At 34.5% G+C, this 16,431-nt stretch overlaps 2 protein-coding genes across 3 annotated transcripts; one reads left to right on the top strand and one right to left on the bottom strand.

Moving 5' to 3' along the window:
* Positions 1–4,074: 4,074 nt before the first annotated feature.
* SdhA (succinate dehydrogenase, subunit A (flavoprotein)) lies at positions 4,075–13,402 on the top strand. Its single transcript, XM_073988558.1, has 5 exons — positions 4,075–4,386; positions 10,030–10,544; positions 11,477–12,353; positions 12,422–12,624; positions 12,690–13,402. The coding sequence occupies exons 1-5, from the start codon at positions 4,333–4,335 to the stop codon at positions 13,018–13,020; spliced, it is 1,980 nt and encodes a 659-aa protein (XP_073844659.1). The 5' UTR covers positions 4,075–4,332; the 3' UTR covers positions 13,021–13,402.
* Positions 13,387–16,431, bottom strand: LOC141404827 (cytochrome b5 reductase 4). Of its 2 annotated transcripts, none has more exons than XM_073988559.1 (5): positions 16,327–16,431; positions 15,632–15,963; positions 14,562–15,564; positions 14,416–14,505; positions 13,387–14,035 (listed from the first exon to the last, which is right to left on the bottom strand). In XM_073988559.1, the coding sequence occupies exons 2-5, from the start codon at positions 15,945–15,947 to the stop codon at positions 13,822–13,824; spliced, it is 1,623 nt and encodes a 540-aa protein (XP_073844660.1). In that variant the 5' UTR covers positions 15,948–15,963; positions 16,327–16,431; the 3' UTR covers positions 13,387–13,821. The 2 variants fall into 2 exon arrangements, with proteins under 2 accessions (XP_073844660.1, XP_073844661.1); XM_073988560.1 differs by having other exon boundaries at positions 16,042–16,328.

Below are 16,431 nucleotides of genomic sequence, written 5' to 3' on the forward strand. Positions count from 1 at the left end.
TAAAGCCCTAATAAACGTGTGCTATTTTGATTTAAAAACAAAAGATTGAAGCAGCTTCTCCTTTGTCGAATTCTACTTTCTGCGAGAAATTATGCATTTAGTGGAATGATATGGAAACATTAAAATTGAAAATCTAACTAATTTTCATTCATGTTTTTCAAAATATTCAATCAAATGTGAAAAAATATTAGTTTTTTAAATTCCAATAATTTATAGACATTTCCTTGTTTTGTTTACATTTACAGATGACAGTAACATTACAAACAAAAACAAATTTCTATGTGGTTGTTGTTGAGTTGTAGTATTTTCTTTACCTGTAGTGCGATTCTCTTATTTTTTGAGTTACCGACAAAAATCGGTAACATTACCTACATACATTACCTATTAGTTTCCTATGAATTCGCTTATGAATTTTACAAGAGAGCGCGCAGCTAGGATGCACTCCATTTCGCTTCCACAGCACACAGCTAGGATGCACTCCATTTTCGATCCAAATCACAACTTAAGATGCAGTGCTTTGGATTGAACTTGTATGCATCCTTCGGATTGCATTTTTAATCAGTCTAAAGATGCAATTAAAATGCAAGTCATTGCGAAATATCCCAAAATAAATAAAATGCATTTATTATTTGTGTAAAACAAGAACACAAAGAACTTTATTATACATACATATAAACACAAATTAAAAAAAAAAGTTTCCATTAAATTCAATCACATTTGAGCTTACTTCCTCCGTTCTCGATTTAATCTAAATGCATCTGATTTTCTTTCATCATCCCAAAGTTTTTTTATGTTGCATTCCCATCACTAGTTCAGCTTTCGACATGGACTCCAACTCCACTTCTTTAAAATTTTCCGTCTCGTAAATTACCGCAAAAAATTTCGCAACTTAAGTTGCTATTTCTTCATTTTATACAAAATTCTTCGAAATGTATACACTCTTGTTTATCTTTTGAAGAAATGTGTAGGGATCAACCAACTGTTTTTTTCTTTAGGGATCTCTACAGCAACTGCTTATAAAATGTATCGAACGGAGTGGATTTTTCATAACTCTTTTGGACTACGTCGAAAGATGCTGTGAAATCATAACTCCAATTGCCCAACTTTCAAAATTTTGCTGGGGTATGTATAGATTCTTGCAGGTTCTGGAACAGGCATTATAGTACGTTTATATATAACCGGATTTAACAAACCGACTGGGTTTTAAATGTCAATTCCATTGCTTATATTTCAAACAAATCCTCATAAAGAAGGTTAACCCTGCAAAAAGCTCTAATATAAACAGCATATTAGGTCTGTACGATAACCAAAAATTTGTACAAATTTTTACTGAATGCTGTTCGATAACAAAATTATCCAGGCAAAAGAGAGCGAGTTTGGTGAGATTTTTGGAAAGTTTTGTGATTGAGAACTTGCAAATTTTTGCTGGGAAAATTTGTCCCGCAAAAATTTGCAAGTCTGTAGGGGGATTCTGTAACTCATTTTTGCTGTTACCGACAAAAATCGGTAAAATTAAATTGCAAAATTATGACTAAAAACATAAAGAAAAGTTGGCATCACTGTTTGTGTCGGTAGAGGCTAGCGGCTACTTTTTATTCATCGTTAACTTACCGAAAAATTTCGTTAATTATCGAAATTATAAGCATTTTAAAGTACAGTACACATTGTCAGTTTTGAATGACGATTTTTGCAATTATCGATAACTGTCCAACCGTCCAGCAACCACAAAACATTTCGTGGTTGCATGATGAATGACAAAAATGAACGGCCACACTAGCAAGCAACAACAAAGCTGTCATTCAAAACTGACAATGTGTACCCAGCTTTATTTTACCGACAATTATCGATAACAGCAAAAATGATTTACGGAATCCCACTACAGCTGACTTTTAATCACCTGTTTAATGTAAACAACTCGAAATGTTAACATTTTTGACCAAGAAAATTTCACAATAGCGCATTTTTTTAGATTCTAAAGCGTTGTGGATAGGATTAAAGCATTTAACCCTTTCGGCCCCGAACTTTTTTCCTCGCATCAGTAGTTACTTTAAAAACATAGAATTAAAGCATGGTATAAGTAAAGAGGTATATTTAAATGAAAAAAATCTATAGAACCCTTGTTTTTCTTGAATTCCTAAAACTTCAAAATAAAAGCAACAAGTGGGTTTGTTTACAATGTCGATGGTCAGACTAGCAAGGTTTCTTGAAATCAATTTCGGTAAAGTTTCTTTTCAAGTTTCGTTAGTGTCCACACACGTTAACGTAAAATTTAAGATTTTTGCGTGTCCTCTTTATTTTACCATTCGCATTTGTTGTGTTTCTCATACCAATAAAAACAAAAAAAGACATAAATAAACCAAAAAAAAACAACATAAAATAATTAACATTAATAATTAAATCAATATTAATAGTTAAATTTTCACTATTTCATTAATTAAATGTTTTTATTAAATCTTTTTATTTTTGTTTTGTTGTTAACGTTTGCTTGAGAAAATAAAAATGAAAGAAAATGGAAGAAATAATCTTGCAACGAAAAACAAGAAGAGGCAACATAACAAACACAGAAAACCATGTACATGGGTTTCACTACTTCATACCCCTCGCCTATAAACTTGACGTCGCCATGTTGAAATCGTGCTAGTCTGACCATCGACAATGCATTTTTTGAGAATTTTATAACAAACGCGAAAAATGAATGAAGCGTTAAGTTTTCTCCACATAATCGAGTTGTGAATATGATAAACTGATTGTTTCCATGCAAATCTCACCAATTTCTTCCATAAAATGGTCTAAAAACAATTTTAAAAATCATTGAATTCGATTGTTTTTAAAATTGTTTGGCATATTATTCAAACACCACACACACATACACAGTTTGTTTATATTGTTTTGAAGTTTTAGGCATACTCGAATGAAAAAAATTAAATTGACATAAAGCTTTGGCTAACCTTTCTTATTAAACCAATGATGCACAAGAAGAGAATGCTATTTTGGTTTTTGTATGGGAAAGAGAGTTGTAGTTAACTTTTTCGTAAAGACGCGTGCATGGCTGTATTAAACCATGAATTAAAGTATAAGTCAAAACTAATACTACGTTTACACTTACGAAATCCACTCGATTTCAACTGTCAATTCCATTGTTCAAACGTCAAATGAAATCCAATCGATTTCAGATGAGTTTTCATTTGACGTATACACAAAGGAATTGACAGATGAAATCGAGTGGATTTCGTAAATGTAAACATAGTATAAGACATAACATAAATTGGTGGGCGTTACCCCACCTATTTCGGAAGATACAGTACATTTAATCTAAAATTTATTTGCTCATTATTTTGTGCAATTATGTAAATATAAATCTTATAATCGTATAGAAGTATACCTCTGACCTTACTTTTGAAGAATCAAAACTAAAGTTTAACATAAAGCTCATACATTTTGATTTATAAACGATTTAAATAATTTGGACTGTACACATCGATTTTTGACATTCCGTGATTTTCCAGACATCACACTGAATAATGCATCGTAGTTCTGTTGATCGGGATACAACTGACACTTTTTTATAATGTTTGCATTCTTAGGACTACAATTAGCCAGAGCAATGTGTTCTTTGAGGAAAAAATTCCGTTAGTTTTAAATAAAACACGTTAAAATCGAAGTTGCTTATAAGCAACGTTGGGGCCGAAAGGGTTAATAAGTAAACTGCAATTTTAAAATTTATGTTTTTGTTCCGTTTGGTTTAAAATATCAAAAGAAACAAAAATAAATTTCTTCTTCTGACATATGTTTCCATAAAACAAATGGAATAAAAAAAACAAATTTCATACATTTTCGGAAACAGCTGACTTTCTGCAATTTTTCTTGCCTGAGAGAGTAAAATTCACTGAGAGAGGTTGCTGGAACTGACTGAGTAATTATTGCTGGGAAAGTTATCGTGCACACTTATTATGTGTTAGTAAATCAGGGTTGTATTTGAAGACAAATTGTCTTGTGTAAACGCCTAGTCAGAATAATCGCTGGCTGATTACAGTTTTTATCGAAAAATAAATCGATGGACTGAGAACCCGATAGTACGATAGTATCTAATCGATAAAAACAAAAACGATTTATAGATCTCTTCTTTTAGCTAAGTGCTCAGTGTGAGAGAGAGTGTCGTAGTAGTTGGGGAAAATTTGTGTAAAAATACATTTAATCGGTGCGATTAAAAAATAAAAAAATCATTTGAAAGGCGACTAACATTTTGGCACAAGTCGCCCAACGGTTTTCGATATTTTAAAAGAAAAGAACAAATAATATCGTTAAGGAAATTATAGAAAAACTTCAACTAAAATGGCGAGTTTAATGCGAGTGCCATCGATTTTGGCTAAAAATGCGGCTGCTATGGTACGTTAAGAAAAAAAAGGAAATATTAAAAAACTGCATGCGGTGTGTGCTAGGTGGGATGGTAAAAACGAAAGATTGTTTTGGTTTTTTTTTTGGGAGAGAGCAAAAATGTGAAAAATGTGTGCAAAGAAATTCGTAAGCTTACACAATCAAAATTTTCCAAAGACAGGATAATAATTTCACAACTAGCAGACTAGCATGCTCAATGCAGCAGAAAGATGATGGAATTGGATAATACCACCCACTCCCCAAAAGCCAGTCAGACCCTCTTTTAGAAATGTTAAGATGTTTTTCGAAACTCCCAACGAAATTGTGCGGTTATGTAATGATACCACTTTAAACGAAAGAGACATTCAAAAATTAGCTGTGTTGGATAAATAATGTTTATTTCTATTTAGAAAACAGCGAATATGCTTTCTGGACAAAACCATGTGATTGTTATTGTTAGGTAATAGATGTGTAAAATTGTTTTTTTTTGTCCACGTAAAAAATTAATGGAAAATATGCACATCTTTAAGTTGCTGAAAAGAATGATTCTCAAATAATGCGCCTGTTGATTGACTGACTGTTCGTTCGCCTCTTGGTTGTCATTTTTTCTCTATTATGCTTGTTTAAGGTTATGTTGTCGCCAGATAAGTTCATTGTCTTCTTCTGGGCTCCCGCTGTTATATTTTTCATTAATCCTTAATTGTTGTAAAGAGGAAAATGTCATTTACATATTGATAATCTTTTGTAAATTTAAACTATTTCGTTGGGGACCAACCATTAACATTTCTTATTAGGTAATCTGTGTTTTTGTGTGTATGTTTATTGTTATTTGTAATCAAATATCCCTCTTCTTTGCTGGGTGTAATTTTCTACCTGTGTGATTTGTCTAGATTTCCATTTAGTTGTTACTTAATTCTTATCTCTCCAGCTAGAGCATGCTGAATTCTACCTACTTGAGGGGTCAAGTGTATTTCATGTTTTCACTTTTCCCACATTCCCTGTCTCTTCTATTTAATGCGTTTTCGATGGAATAAAATTGATAAGTTATGAGCCTCGTTTTCTATCGCTCAGCAGTGGTCCAGTAATCTTTTGAGAAGAAAAGACGGTCTTTATTAAATTTATGTCCATTAGATTTTGAATAGAAAATAAAAGCTGACAGCATTTCATTTGTGTCGGCATTATAACAACAGGTTGAAATTACATTTTCTTGGGTACACTAATTAGTATATGTAAACAATGGTTTAAAATACCTACTAGAACTAGTTTTTTACCTGCACAAGTGGTATTCTAGGATGGAAGAGTAGAAACAGTATGTTCTTTATTTAGTTATAGACATTGTGTATTTTATATTCTTATGATAATGTGTCCAAGAGCCTAATTTAAATAATAAATTCTGTTTGGCGCAACCATTACCATCCGAATACAGAATGAAAAATATGGATAATTCCAGACACAGACCAAATGTTTACACCAAATATGATCAGCAAATCTGAATTCATTTTAAGTTAGTTGAAAGGACTAGTAGTGTTCATTGTGAAAAGATTATATTAAAATAATAGGCGTGTTCCAGAACTGCAAGAATCTATTAATTTTTACTATTTTTCCGATAACATAAACAGAGCAAATAAGAGTACTAAACAAGTGTTTGGCCTGTAGTGTCATGGGTAAATTCTTCTCGTTGCAGCCATTTCAGAACTATGGCAAACAAGCAGACTTTTTGGCTATAATTCGCAATCTTTTGGTCATGTGTATTGGAAAGCGACATTTTATTTGCTCAATTGTCTCTGTTTCTTTTTCATCTTCGCATAGCCTGCAGTCGTCAACAATTTCGTCTAATTCCCATTTGCAAAACATAGATCTAATGTTGCAGAGTTTATTCCGCTAATTTTACGTCGTACTTTTTTAGGAAAAGTAGTTCTGCGTTTGACCAGATTTATTTGAAAATCTTGCATGTTGGTTCATTAAGCCCAATCTGTCTGACCAGTCTTGTTCTAACAGCCACATGAAGAGTCACAAATGTACATCGTTTGACTCCAAACCGCGAGGCGCCAGTTCACCTGCCCTTTAATCTTTTTCAATGTTGCAATGACCTGGGTCCAGATGTCCGTTATCGTCCGTTTCTCTGTCTCCCAAGATGTATGGTGTTGTCAAATCGTTGTCGGTCCACATAGCTCACATAGAACGGTGCCTCCCATTGTGGTTGTGTCGCCTCATTAAAAAAATATAAAATATGGCATTTAGTCTTCTTTGGGGCTACAAAACTTTTCTCCAGATATTTGTCGGTGCTGGCCCACGTTTTGATGTAGCCAACATAGAGAAGTAGCATCCGATTTTCGTAATTTTCAATGTCCTACAGATATGGCGTAAATTTTGTGTATAGTTTTTGTTGGGGGTGAAAAACATTCCTGTAGACAAATACTGGTCCAAGTTTTGATAATAGCTCCCATAGAACGTTACCTCTCCAATTCAGGTATTTTGAAGATTTTAGCTCCATTAAATTTGCAAATTGCTGTAATAATAATAATAATTTATGGTGGAGGGTATAAAAAGTAAAAGTTTGGCACGAACTTCAACTTTACACTTATTTACCCCCAGCTTTTAGGGTAAATAGGTTTATACACTTTTGTACGACCAAATTGTGCCTCATGGAAATAATGTGTTTAGACTCCAAGTATGCTTGGACGAACTCCATTTCAGACAATTTGGAGTTTACTTAGCCATGTCCATTAGGGCTATAACAAAAAAAAAAAAAACTAAAAATAAAAAAAAAATACCACACCAGTACCGTGTGGGGAATTTTGTCCTGATAACGAAAACGATTCGGTGAAAAAGTTTCCGCAACGACTGCGATTACTAAAACCCTTTTAATATTTTTTCTACTTAAAATTTTAAATTTGCTTTGTTTGAATAAATATTTATAGAAAATAAATACAATTCTCACAGGTAAAGTCATTAAAAACGGTCTGTAACTTTCGCGAATTTGTTGCAAATGACACCATATTCTCTTGTCCGATAGGTACAATAAATATAAACATAAAATTCGCGAGTTTATAAAAAAACAAAATTGCAATATTGTCAAAAGTTGCTAATATGCTCTGAATTGCCGCGATTTGATAACAAATTGGTCCAGAATGGTTTAATATTGATTTTAAAGTAGATTTAAAAAAATATAAATTTTAATAAAAAGCGTATATGTCATTATAACAAATAAAATTACAAAATGCATTACTGAAAATGCATTTGGTGCGGAAATTTTTTCCCGATAGAGAAAAAATTACACCTCATTTCATAATAATTTTTCATGCTCATGGTGGTATTTTTGATATTTGCAAAAAAAAAGCAAAAAGTTATAACCCTAATGTCCATCCGCCTTTCTGCCTAACTTCCGAAAGGATCAACAGATTCGTTCCACAATTTGATACTTGTAATATTTTGTCCAAATTTAGATCAAGTTCGAAGAAGGGCCATTTCCTCCACAAAAACTCGAAATTTTTCTTTAAAATTGTGCGAACAATAACTCTCGAATGGAATAACCGATTTGATCCATATGATATTGATTCATTGTAATATTTCTACGAGAAATAGATCAAGTTCTAATATGGATTATAGGGGTCCACTCCTTCGGGTATCTCATACACAAAATTTCGGAAAAGCGCAAATTAAGTTTGAACTTAAAATTGATTATATCGGTCCACTCCTTAGGTTGTTTAAGTGCAGTTTAGGATCTGTTCGAGAATCCTTTGAAAATATTTATCAAAGCTACTACTCCTTGTGGTGCGATATCTATCGATATCGAAACGAATCACTCCCAAAACATGACCCACTTCCAAAATGGACTATGTCAGTCCTTTCCTTTAGTTACCTCATTCGAAACACGTGAGCACGTCCTGAAAACGCTCTATATCCTGAAAACAACCTAAATACATAATTTTTGGGAATACATAATTTTTTGTCTACAGATATAAGTTTCAATCCACACATGCTGAGTGTATATCTCCTTCGATAAAGCCGACAGATAATTTTTTACTTGTTTTATTCCTATTATACTGCCCGTAAGGACGTTAACAGTAGTTGGCCTCGTGTAAGCACCAAGCCAATTCACTCGGACTCCCGCCAGAAAAATCGAGAATTACTCTCAGTTAGTATATTAACCTATTACAAATGTCGAAATATTGGAAAAAAATATCCCCAGAATACACGCCCTCCTCGTTTTCGACTTTTTCCTCAACTTGACAAACATTATATTAGAGCCGTACCTACTCGATTTGGAGACTTGTCTTTCATCGCGTTTGATTTTCCTCTTCATGTCAAAAATACGGTTCCACAGTGACTTAGCCATTGACCACTACTCAAATGCACCAGAATTTGTGTATACCTGTGTCAATTCCATTATTTATATTCAAAAAAAAAAAAAACTATAAAAACCAATTCCAAATGAATTGGTGCGTTAAAAATAATTGTTCATATGATTTCAACAATTTTAAATCGGAGTTTAAGTTTATTTTAATTTAATACAGTTATTTATTTTATTAAACACTCTTTTTATACTTCATAAAAAATTATTTATGGTTCTCTTCTGAAATTCTGGTGTAAACAAACATAAAAGCATGTAAATGTGTGTGCAAAAACTTTAAATAAAAACTCATCAAATCGTTTAACATTTGTGTCGTGCAATTCTCGACAACATTTAACTGTAGCTACATACAATACAACAATAAATTATAATTAACACGACATTTCACTTTCATCAGCCCATATAATTTGCAATTTATAAAATTGCAGTAGTAAGTAGATTTGTACATATGTATGTGTGTATACCTGTTTCATTGTAAGTTCATAGATTTATTAAACCGTAATGCATTTGGAGGAGCTGTCAATCGATTTGTATTGATTTATAGTAATACAAAGTTGAATTATATATTTCGTAATGTGTATTATTGCAAAAAACTGATAATGAAAGTGAATTTCTATGTCCGCTTCTCTTCTTAGATGGGTGAAATTTTATCTTAAACGAAACGAAGTTTTCTTAATAAGTTTATATACTGTTTATGTAGAGCTAGTGTGTTCCAAGTACCATTCCACCATCTACCAACATTATTTCTTTTCAACAGAATTATTTGAAAATACTATAAATTTAATATGTTTGTAATATGTTACACGAATCTCTATTTCTCATAAATTATCATCAGTTGATCAATTATTATTTCCTCCATTAGTACAAAAACAGTAGTAGTTATTTCACAATTCAACAATTGTTAAGTTAAAAAAACATCTATGTTTTACTTAACAACAACAAATGACAAAAAAGTGCTGCAAGTCAGTCTCTTACGTAAAGAAACAACAATAGTTTAATGGCATTTAGTTTATAATAGCGAAAAACAACAACAATAGCCAGTAAAAAAACATGCGATAAGAATTTTGTTGATATAAAAATGCCAAACACACTCCTTAGATTAGACAAATACTGAGAGATATGCTAATATTATGGATATTTCGGTTTGGTAATTTCGCGAATTGCCTTCTCAATTTTTTGAGACATCATAATTTGCACTTGCTCTACGTATATATTAGAACCTTCCCCTTTCACACACCACTGCCGCTTTACACTGAATTAGTGGGAAACAAATTGTTGATTAATTTTCTCTGTTTTTACAGCTCCGCGCCTCATCCGTTGTTCCACAACGTGAATTGCACATTGGTAATGGCCGTCGTGAAGCTTCTACCAAATCTGATGCCATCTCCAAGGAATATCCAATTGTGGATCATGCCTATGATGCCGTTGTTGTAGGCGCCGGTGGTGCTGGTCTGCGTGCTGCCTTCGGTTTGGTTGCTGAAGGTTTCAAAACAGCTGTCATTACAAAATTGTTCCCCACCCGTTCACACACAATTGCTGCTCAAGGTGGTATCAATGCTGCTCTCGGCAATATGGAAGATGATGACTGGAAATGGCACATGTATGATACAGTTAAGGGTTCCGATTGGTTGGGTGATCAAGATGCCATCCACTATATGACACGTGAAGCCCCCAAGGCTGTCATTGAATTGGAAAATTATGGTATGCCCTTCTCCCGTACTCCTGATGGTAAAATCTACCAACGTGCCTTTGGTGGTCAGAGTTTGAAATTCGGCAAGGGTGGTCAAGCCCACAGATGTTGTGCTGTTGCTGATAGGTAAGTGTCCAGAGGAAAAATATATTTATTCAGCATTACATGGTGGGCCTTCAAACAAAAGATCTGTTCCTTTATATTCGAGATTCTCAAGTTTTTCTACTGCTTCCAAACAGCTTTGTTTACAAAGCAGGAATTTGTAGTTCCTTCATAAAAATTAATCCATTCAGGCCATATCTCTGAAATCTACGCGTACAGAAAGCTGCACACGAGTATAGTCCGAACCGAACAAACTACAAAAATTGACTTGTCTTCTTAAAAGATTAGTGTTTCTCAGTCAACCAAGCCATCTTAGCTTCGTTACAGACTGTAGACTTGCTTTAACAGTTTGCCCTTCAGCTTTACCCTTGCGTTTCGGATTTGTGTTGGGCTTAAAAGCAGACTCCTTGGCCAATTGTCCAACCTCGTCATACCCTACGGATTTGAGTTTGGCTTTGGAACGTTACCAGACTCTACCATTGAACAGTTCTATGTTCTGGAAGATCTTATCCACATAAAGCTCGCGTCGATGCGCATGATGTTAAATTCTTTCAATTTTTTTTTTTTTTTTTTTTTGAGGAACCTGATTTCTCTTTTAGTTAAGGATACCTCCTTCTCAGAGTGTAAGATCGGATCCCTTCCAATGAAATAGCTTTGCTTCCCTAAACTATTCTCAATAGTCTTTAAATCCCGTGTAGGTCTCCCCAGCCATAATTTCGATCCTGTCGGCCGAAGGCTGGTTTACACCCTTCATGACTATCGTCGTCCTGTACCGCAACGTTTTCCTTTCATTAGACATCTTATTTATTTTACAGCGATTATACCAATCCATTTTTGGCCCACGAGGATCTAATAGGTCCACTTTGATTTTCACAAATTTTTCCCGCCTAATATACGACGTTGTTTATTTGTAGTTGTTTTTTATTAACACTTTTGTTTCATTTGTTGTTTTCCAGAACTGGTCACTCGCTTTTGCACACCCTCTACGGTCAATCTTTAAGCTACGACTGCAACTATTTCGTTGAATACTTTGCCTTGGATTTGCTGATGGAAAACGGCGAATGCCGCGGTGTTATTGCCTTGAATTTGGAAGATGGTACATTGCATCGTTTCCGTGCCCGCAACACTGTCATGGCCACTGGTGGTTATGGTCGCGCTTACTTCTCCTGCACCTCTGCTCACACTTGCACTGGTGACGGTACTGCCATGGTTGCCCGACAAGGTTTGCCCTCACAAGATTTGGAATTCGTTCAATTCCATCCCACTGGTATTTATGGTGCTGGTTGCCTTATTACCGAAGGTTGCCGTGGTGAAGGCGGTTACTTGGTCAATGCCAAGGGTGAACGTTTCATGGAACGTTATGCTCCCGTAGCCAAGGATTTGGCTTCTCGTGACGTTGTCTCTCGCTCCATGACCATTGAAATTATGGAAGGTCGTGGTGTTGGTCCCGAAAAGGATCATGTCTACTTGCAATTGCACCATTTGCCCCCAGAGCAATTGGCTCAACGTTTGCCTGGTATCTCTGAAACTGCTATGATCTTTGCTGGTGTTGATGTCACTCGTGAACCCATTCCTGTATTGCCCACTGTACATTACAACATGGGTGGTATTCCCACCAACTATAAGGGTCAAGTATTGACCATCGATGAGAACGGTAACGATAAGGTTGTTCCTGGTTTGTATGCTGCTGGTGAATCTGCCTGTTCCTCGGTGCATGGTGCTAATCGTTTGGGTGCTAACTCCTTGTTGGATTTGGTTGTCTTTGGTCGTGCTTGTGCCAAGACCATTGCCGAAGAAAACAAACCTGGTGCCACTCCACCATCTCTTAAAGATGTAAGTAATGTTCGAAATTCCTTTTACGAGTCTTGAAACCAAAAAAACTTTTTTGTTTCTCTTCTTAGAATGCTGGTGAAATGTCTGTTGCCAATTTGGACAAATTGCGCCATGCCAATGGTAGCATCACCACTGCCGATTTGCGCTTGAAAATGCAAAAGACTATGCAACATCATGCTGCTGTCTTCCGTGATGGCCCCGTACTTAAGGAAGGTGTTGAAAAGATGACTGACATCTATCAACAATTCAAGGACGTTAAAGTAGTAGACAAGTAAGTGTGTTATTGAAAACGTCAAAGGATTATCTTGTTCATGTTCATACATCATTGTTTTACAGATCCATGGTTTGGAATTCTGATTTGGTTGAAACCTTGGAATTGCAAAATCTGTTGGCCAATGCCAAAATGACCATTGTGGCTGCTGAAAACCGCAAGGAATCTCGTGGTGCCCATGCCCGTGAAGATTACAAGACACGTATCGATGAATACGACTACAGCAAGCCTGTAGAAGGCCAACAAAAGAAACCCTTGGAAGAACACTGGCGCAAACACACACTCCTCTGGGTTACCGATGATAAGGGTACCGTCGAAATCAAGTACAGACCTGTTATCGATCACACTTTGGATGATACCGTAACAACTGTACCTCCTGCTATTCGCTCGTATTAAAACTTGTTTCTCCAAAAATATTTTTTGATTTTTTTCCTATGTCCTCCCTCCAAACTATTTTTTTATAAGTTAAATATAAAAATACGAGATACTAAGAAAACACAAAACACACAAATCGCTATTGTCTACAACTGAGCTAATTTCCTTTTTTAACAGAAAACGACAACAAACAAATCTGCACTTTGTTTTATGAACTTTCTGGGTTTTTCCTCCTTGTAGATTTTTTTGTTATCAGTTTTTATTTTGTTTTGTTTTATTTATTGAAAACATGTGTATTTTTGTTCTACCTCCTTGAGAATCCTTTTTAATAATCTGACGCGAAAAAAGTTGTAGTTGTAAATTTTTAAAAGAAATACAATAAATGAATGATATTTAAAATATACATATATTTGCAGCGTTTTTATTAATATACATAATATTAATATACATATAAATACATAAAAAGATTGGGAGTCAATATAAGTTATATAATGGAAGATAGCTAAAGGAACAACAGAATTCTTCTACTCTTTATTAGTTTCCAACATCGATAAAAATTAAAACCTAACCTTCTTAATTACAAGTTTAAAGTTAGCAACACTGTTATTTTTGGTAAGTCTTAGTGAGAACTTTATTGACTAATTTGCTGGTAATTGTGGTAGTCATGAGAATAAAAAATTTTAGCTTATCGGAAATTGCTAATTATTTCGTTAACGATTTGAAGGGTCCCACAACTAATCTTTAAGAAGACAAGAATCAGCATATTTGTATATAATTTGCTAAGTACTGTTGACTTATGATAAGGATAGATCTATAGTCCTGTTAAAAGGTAAATAAGTTCTCTTTCGGAAACTTCAATTCTTCTAGTATTTCTTCAACCTTTTGATTAAAAGCCGATGGTCCACACACCACTATAAAAGTGACTTTATCCGGTTTTGATTTATCCAAGACAGGTGCTAATAATTCAGCGGATACGTGGCCCTTGGTTCCTGTCCAACTATCATCGGCGTTCGAGGGGATATTTGTGAATTCAAATCTAAAAAGAATGTAAAGAAAATTCAAAATTATACGGAGAAAGTGAAAATGGCAAAAAAGGTTAAAGTTTTTTTAAACGTAGGTTAGGTTTAAGGATGCACAGCTCTCTAGTAGTACAGGTGGCTGCTCCACTCGGAGACCTCTATTTATCCTGGGTGGATGAAATTTAGTGAAGACGAAGTTCTGGTAAAAGTGATAAGGTTGATGAAGGTAGAGTAAAGATGATTATCAGATAAAGACTATGATAACGTGTTATGAGTGATTGATCGATGAGTTGAAGATGAAGAAGGATATGAGGTAGTGCTGATGTAGAAGTTTGTGGTTATTGTCCGTTGGGTTTTTTAAACCTAAATAAATGACTACAAACATTTTGAAATTTACCTTTCATCATTCTTGGCCACATCGGAAAGCATGTCGTTGCACCAAATATCGTCCAAAGTTTTATTGAAATAAAACAATTGCAAAAGTTCTCTAGAAGAAGAATAAAAACTCAAAGGAAATCCCATGTAAAAAATAAAAAAACTTACATCCGGTTTGTATTTCTTTTCAATAGGTGGTCAATTAAAGAGAGAAATGGCGTCAGGCCACTACCAGCTGCAAGAAAACAAATACTCCGATGACCTGCTAGTGTGGCTAATTTAAAGTTGCCTTTAGGTATTGATACTTTTATCGTTGCACCATTTGCCATTGAACGTAAGTGTCCAGAAAAACTATTTCGATGTGAATATTTTTTGATAAGAAAATTCAAATTATGCAGTTCCATTTCACATTTATTATCTTGGCCATAATTATCTTTTACATATTTACTAGGAATGGGTGTATAACATTTGCTCAAATTTTTAGAATTTATTACACATTCAAACGATACATGATAGCAGAGAGGTAGCAGGTAAATGACATTGGGATTATTCAACAACAGAGAAAAACTATCGTGATTATATACCTTCTGTTGAAATATATTAAAGTCCATCAACAATTCTTCATCCACAGAATTTTTAAGTAATTTCTTCACTTGTTGTTTTCCCAGTTGTGGCCATAAATTTTTCTTTTCTTCAGGTTTCTCGAGACAAATTTCTATTTTTCCACTTTCTGTATTTATTTTTACATCTTTTGGTGGCCATCGGATCTCATCATGTAACTCAAATTCATATTTATGCAAATGCGTGTCTATTAATATCCAAATCTCTAATTGATTGCTTGCGCAATCAGGCACTTTACGTATTAAGGAACCGGGATTGCAAAATTGTTTGGTATAGAAGTATAGCGTTAAAGTTTGACGGTTTTGTATCCAATCTAACCGTGGTATAATATCTTGGGCTACGGGGGGCAATGGAGGTTTTGAAAATTGAGGTGAAGGTTTCTTTGTTATTGAATTTGCTGTTTCTTCTAGCACTTTGTCTACTTTTTTGGCATGTTTCAGTGGACCAACAACGCATTTATTAAGTAACTGTTGATAATTTACCCAAGCATGTACCTCATTGAAAAGTTTTGTAGCATCCTTACCCACACCACGCATAAGTTCGTCAACACCTTAAAACAATACAGCAAGAAAAATATACTTTAAACAAGGAATGTTTAAGTTACTTTGTACACTGACCCCCTGGATGAAAATCCATATAACGTGTTACATTGTACACCACCCCTCGTATGGCCATCCAAGCATCATTTCTGGTATTGTGTTTTGCCAATTCTTCTGGTGTAACAGGTACAATGCGCCCTTTGGTTCCCGATAAATCAACACCCGAGTTTCCCAAACGTATCCAATCCATTAATGAGTGCCCGGGTTTCAAGGCACATTTATTGCGCGGATTGCCGGTAGCAGATCCTCCACCACCTCCAGAATTTGTTAGTATTGTTTGCGGAATCATCAAGGAAGTCGGTGGTAGCAAGTTGTTCCTCGTATTATTGGACATCGTGTGGTTTTAATATCTGGATAAGGCAAAGAGGAATCCAGTAGAGTTATTAATTTCGGTTAAGTTATGTTTAAGCTTAAGCTCGGATAGGTACCAAATTGTTCCACAAATAGCTCTCGTCACCCTGATCACAAATATATATATAACATTTAGGAGAACAAACCCCAATATAAAGGATTTGCACCTGTCCATAGAAGAAAGTCTTAAATTTCTACTTAAAGAAGAATTTATTATTCCACAAGCCACAAGAGCTTTACAATGGTGTTATCCGTTATATACAAATGAATTTTGGAGCATATCTCGGGAAGTACTAAATGTTATATATATTTGTGATCAGGGTTACTTAAACTCAATTGGCTATATTTGATTTTAAACTCACACAAATATGTAATAGCTATTAACGGCGAATATTTTAATTCATGAAATAAAATAATAAATTAATAACAAAAAACAGCTGTTTCTTAAGAGATCTATAACTCAAATC

This window comes from Musca autumnalis, unplaced genomic scaffold (genome assembly GCF_047663935.1).
Source record: "Musca autumnalis isolate F117 unplaced genomic scaffold, ASM4766393v1 scaffold_5, whole genome shotgun sequence".
NCBI classification, from domain to species: Eukaryota; Metazoa; Arthropoda; class Insecta; order Diptera; family Muscidae; genus Musca; species Musca autumnalis.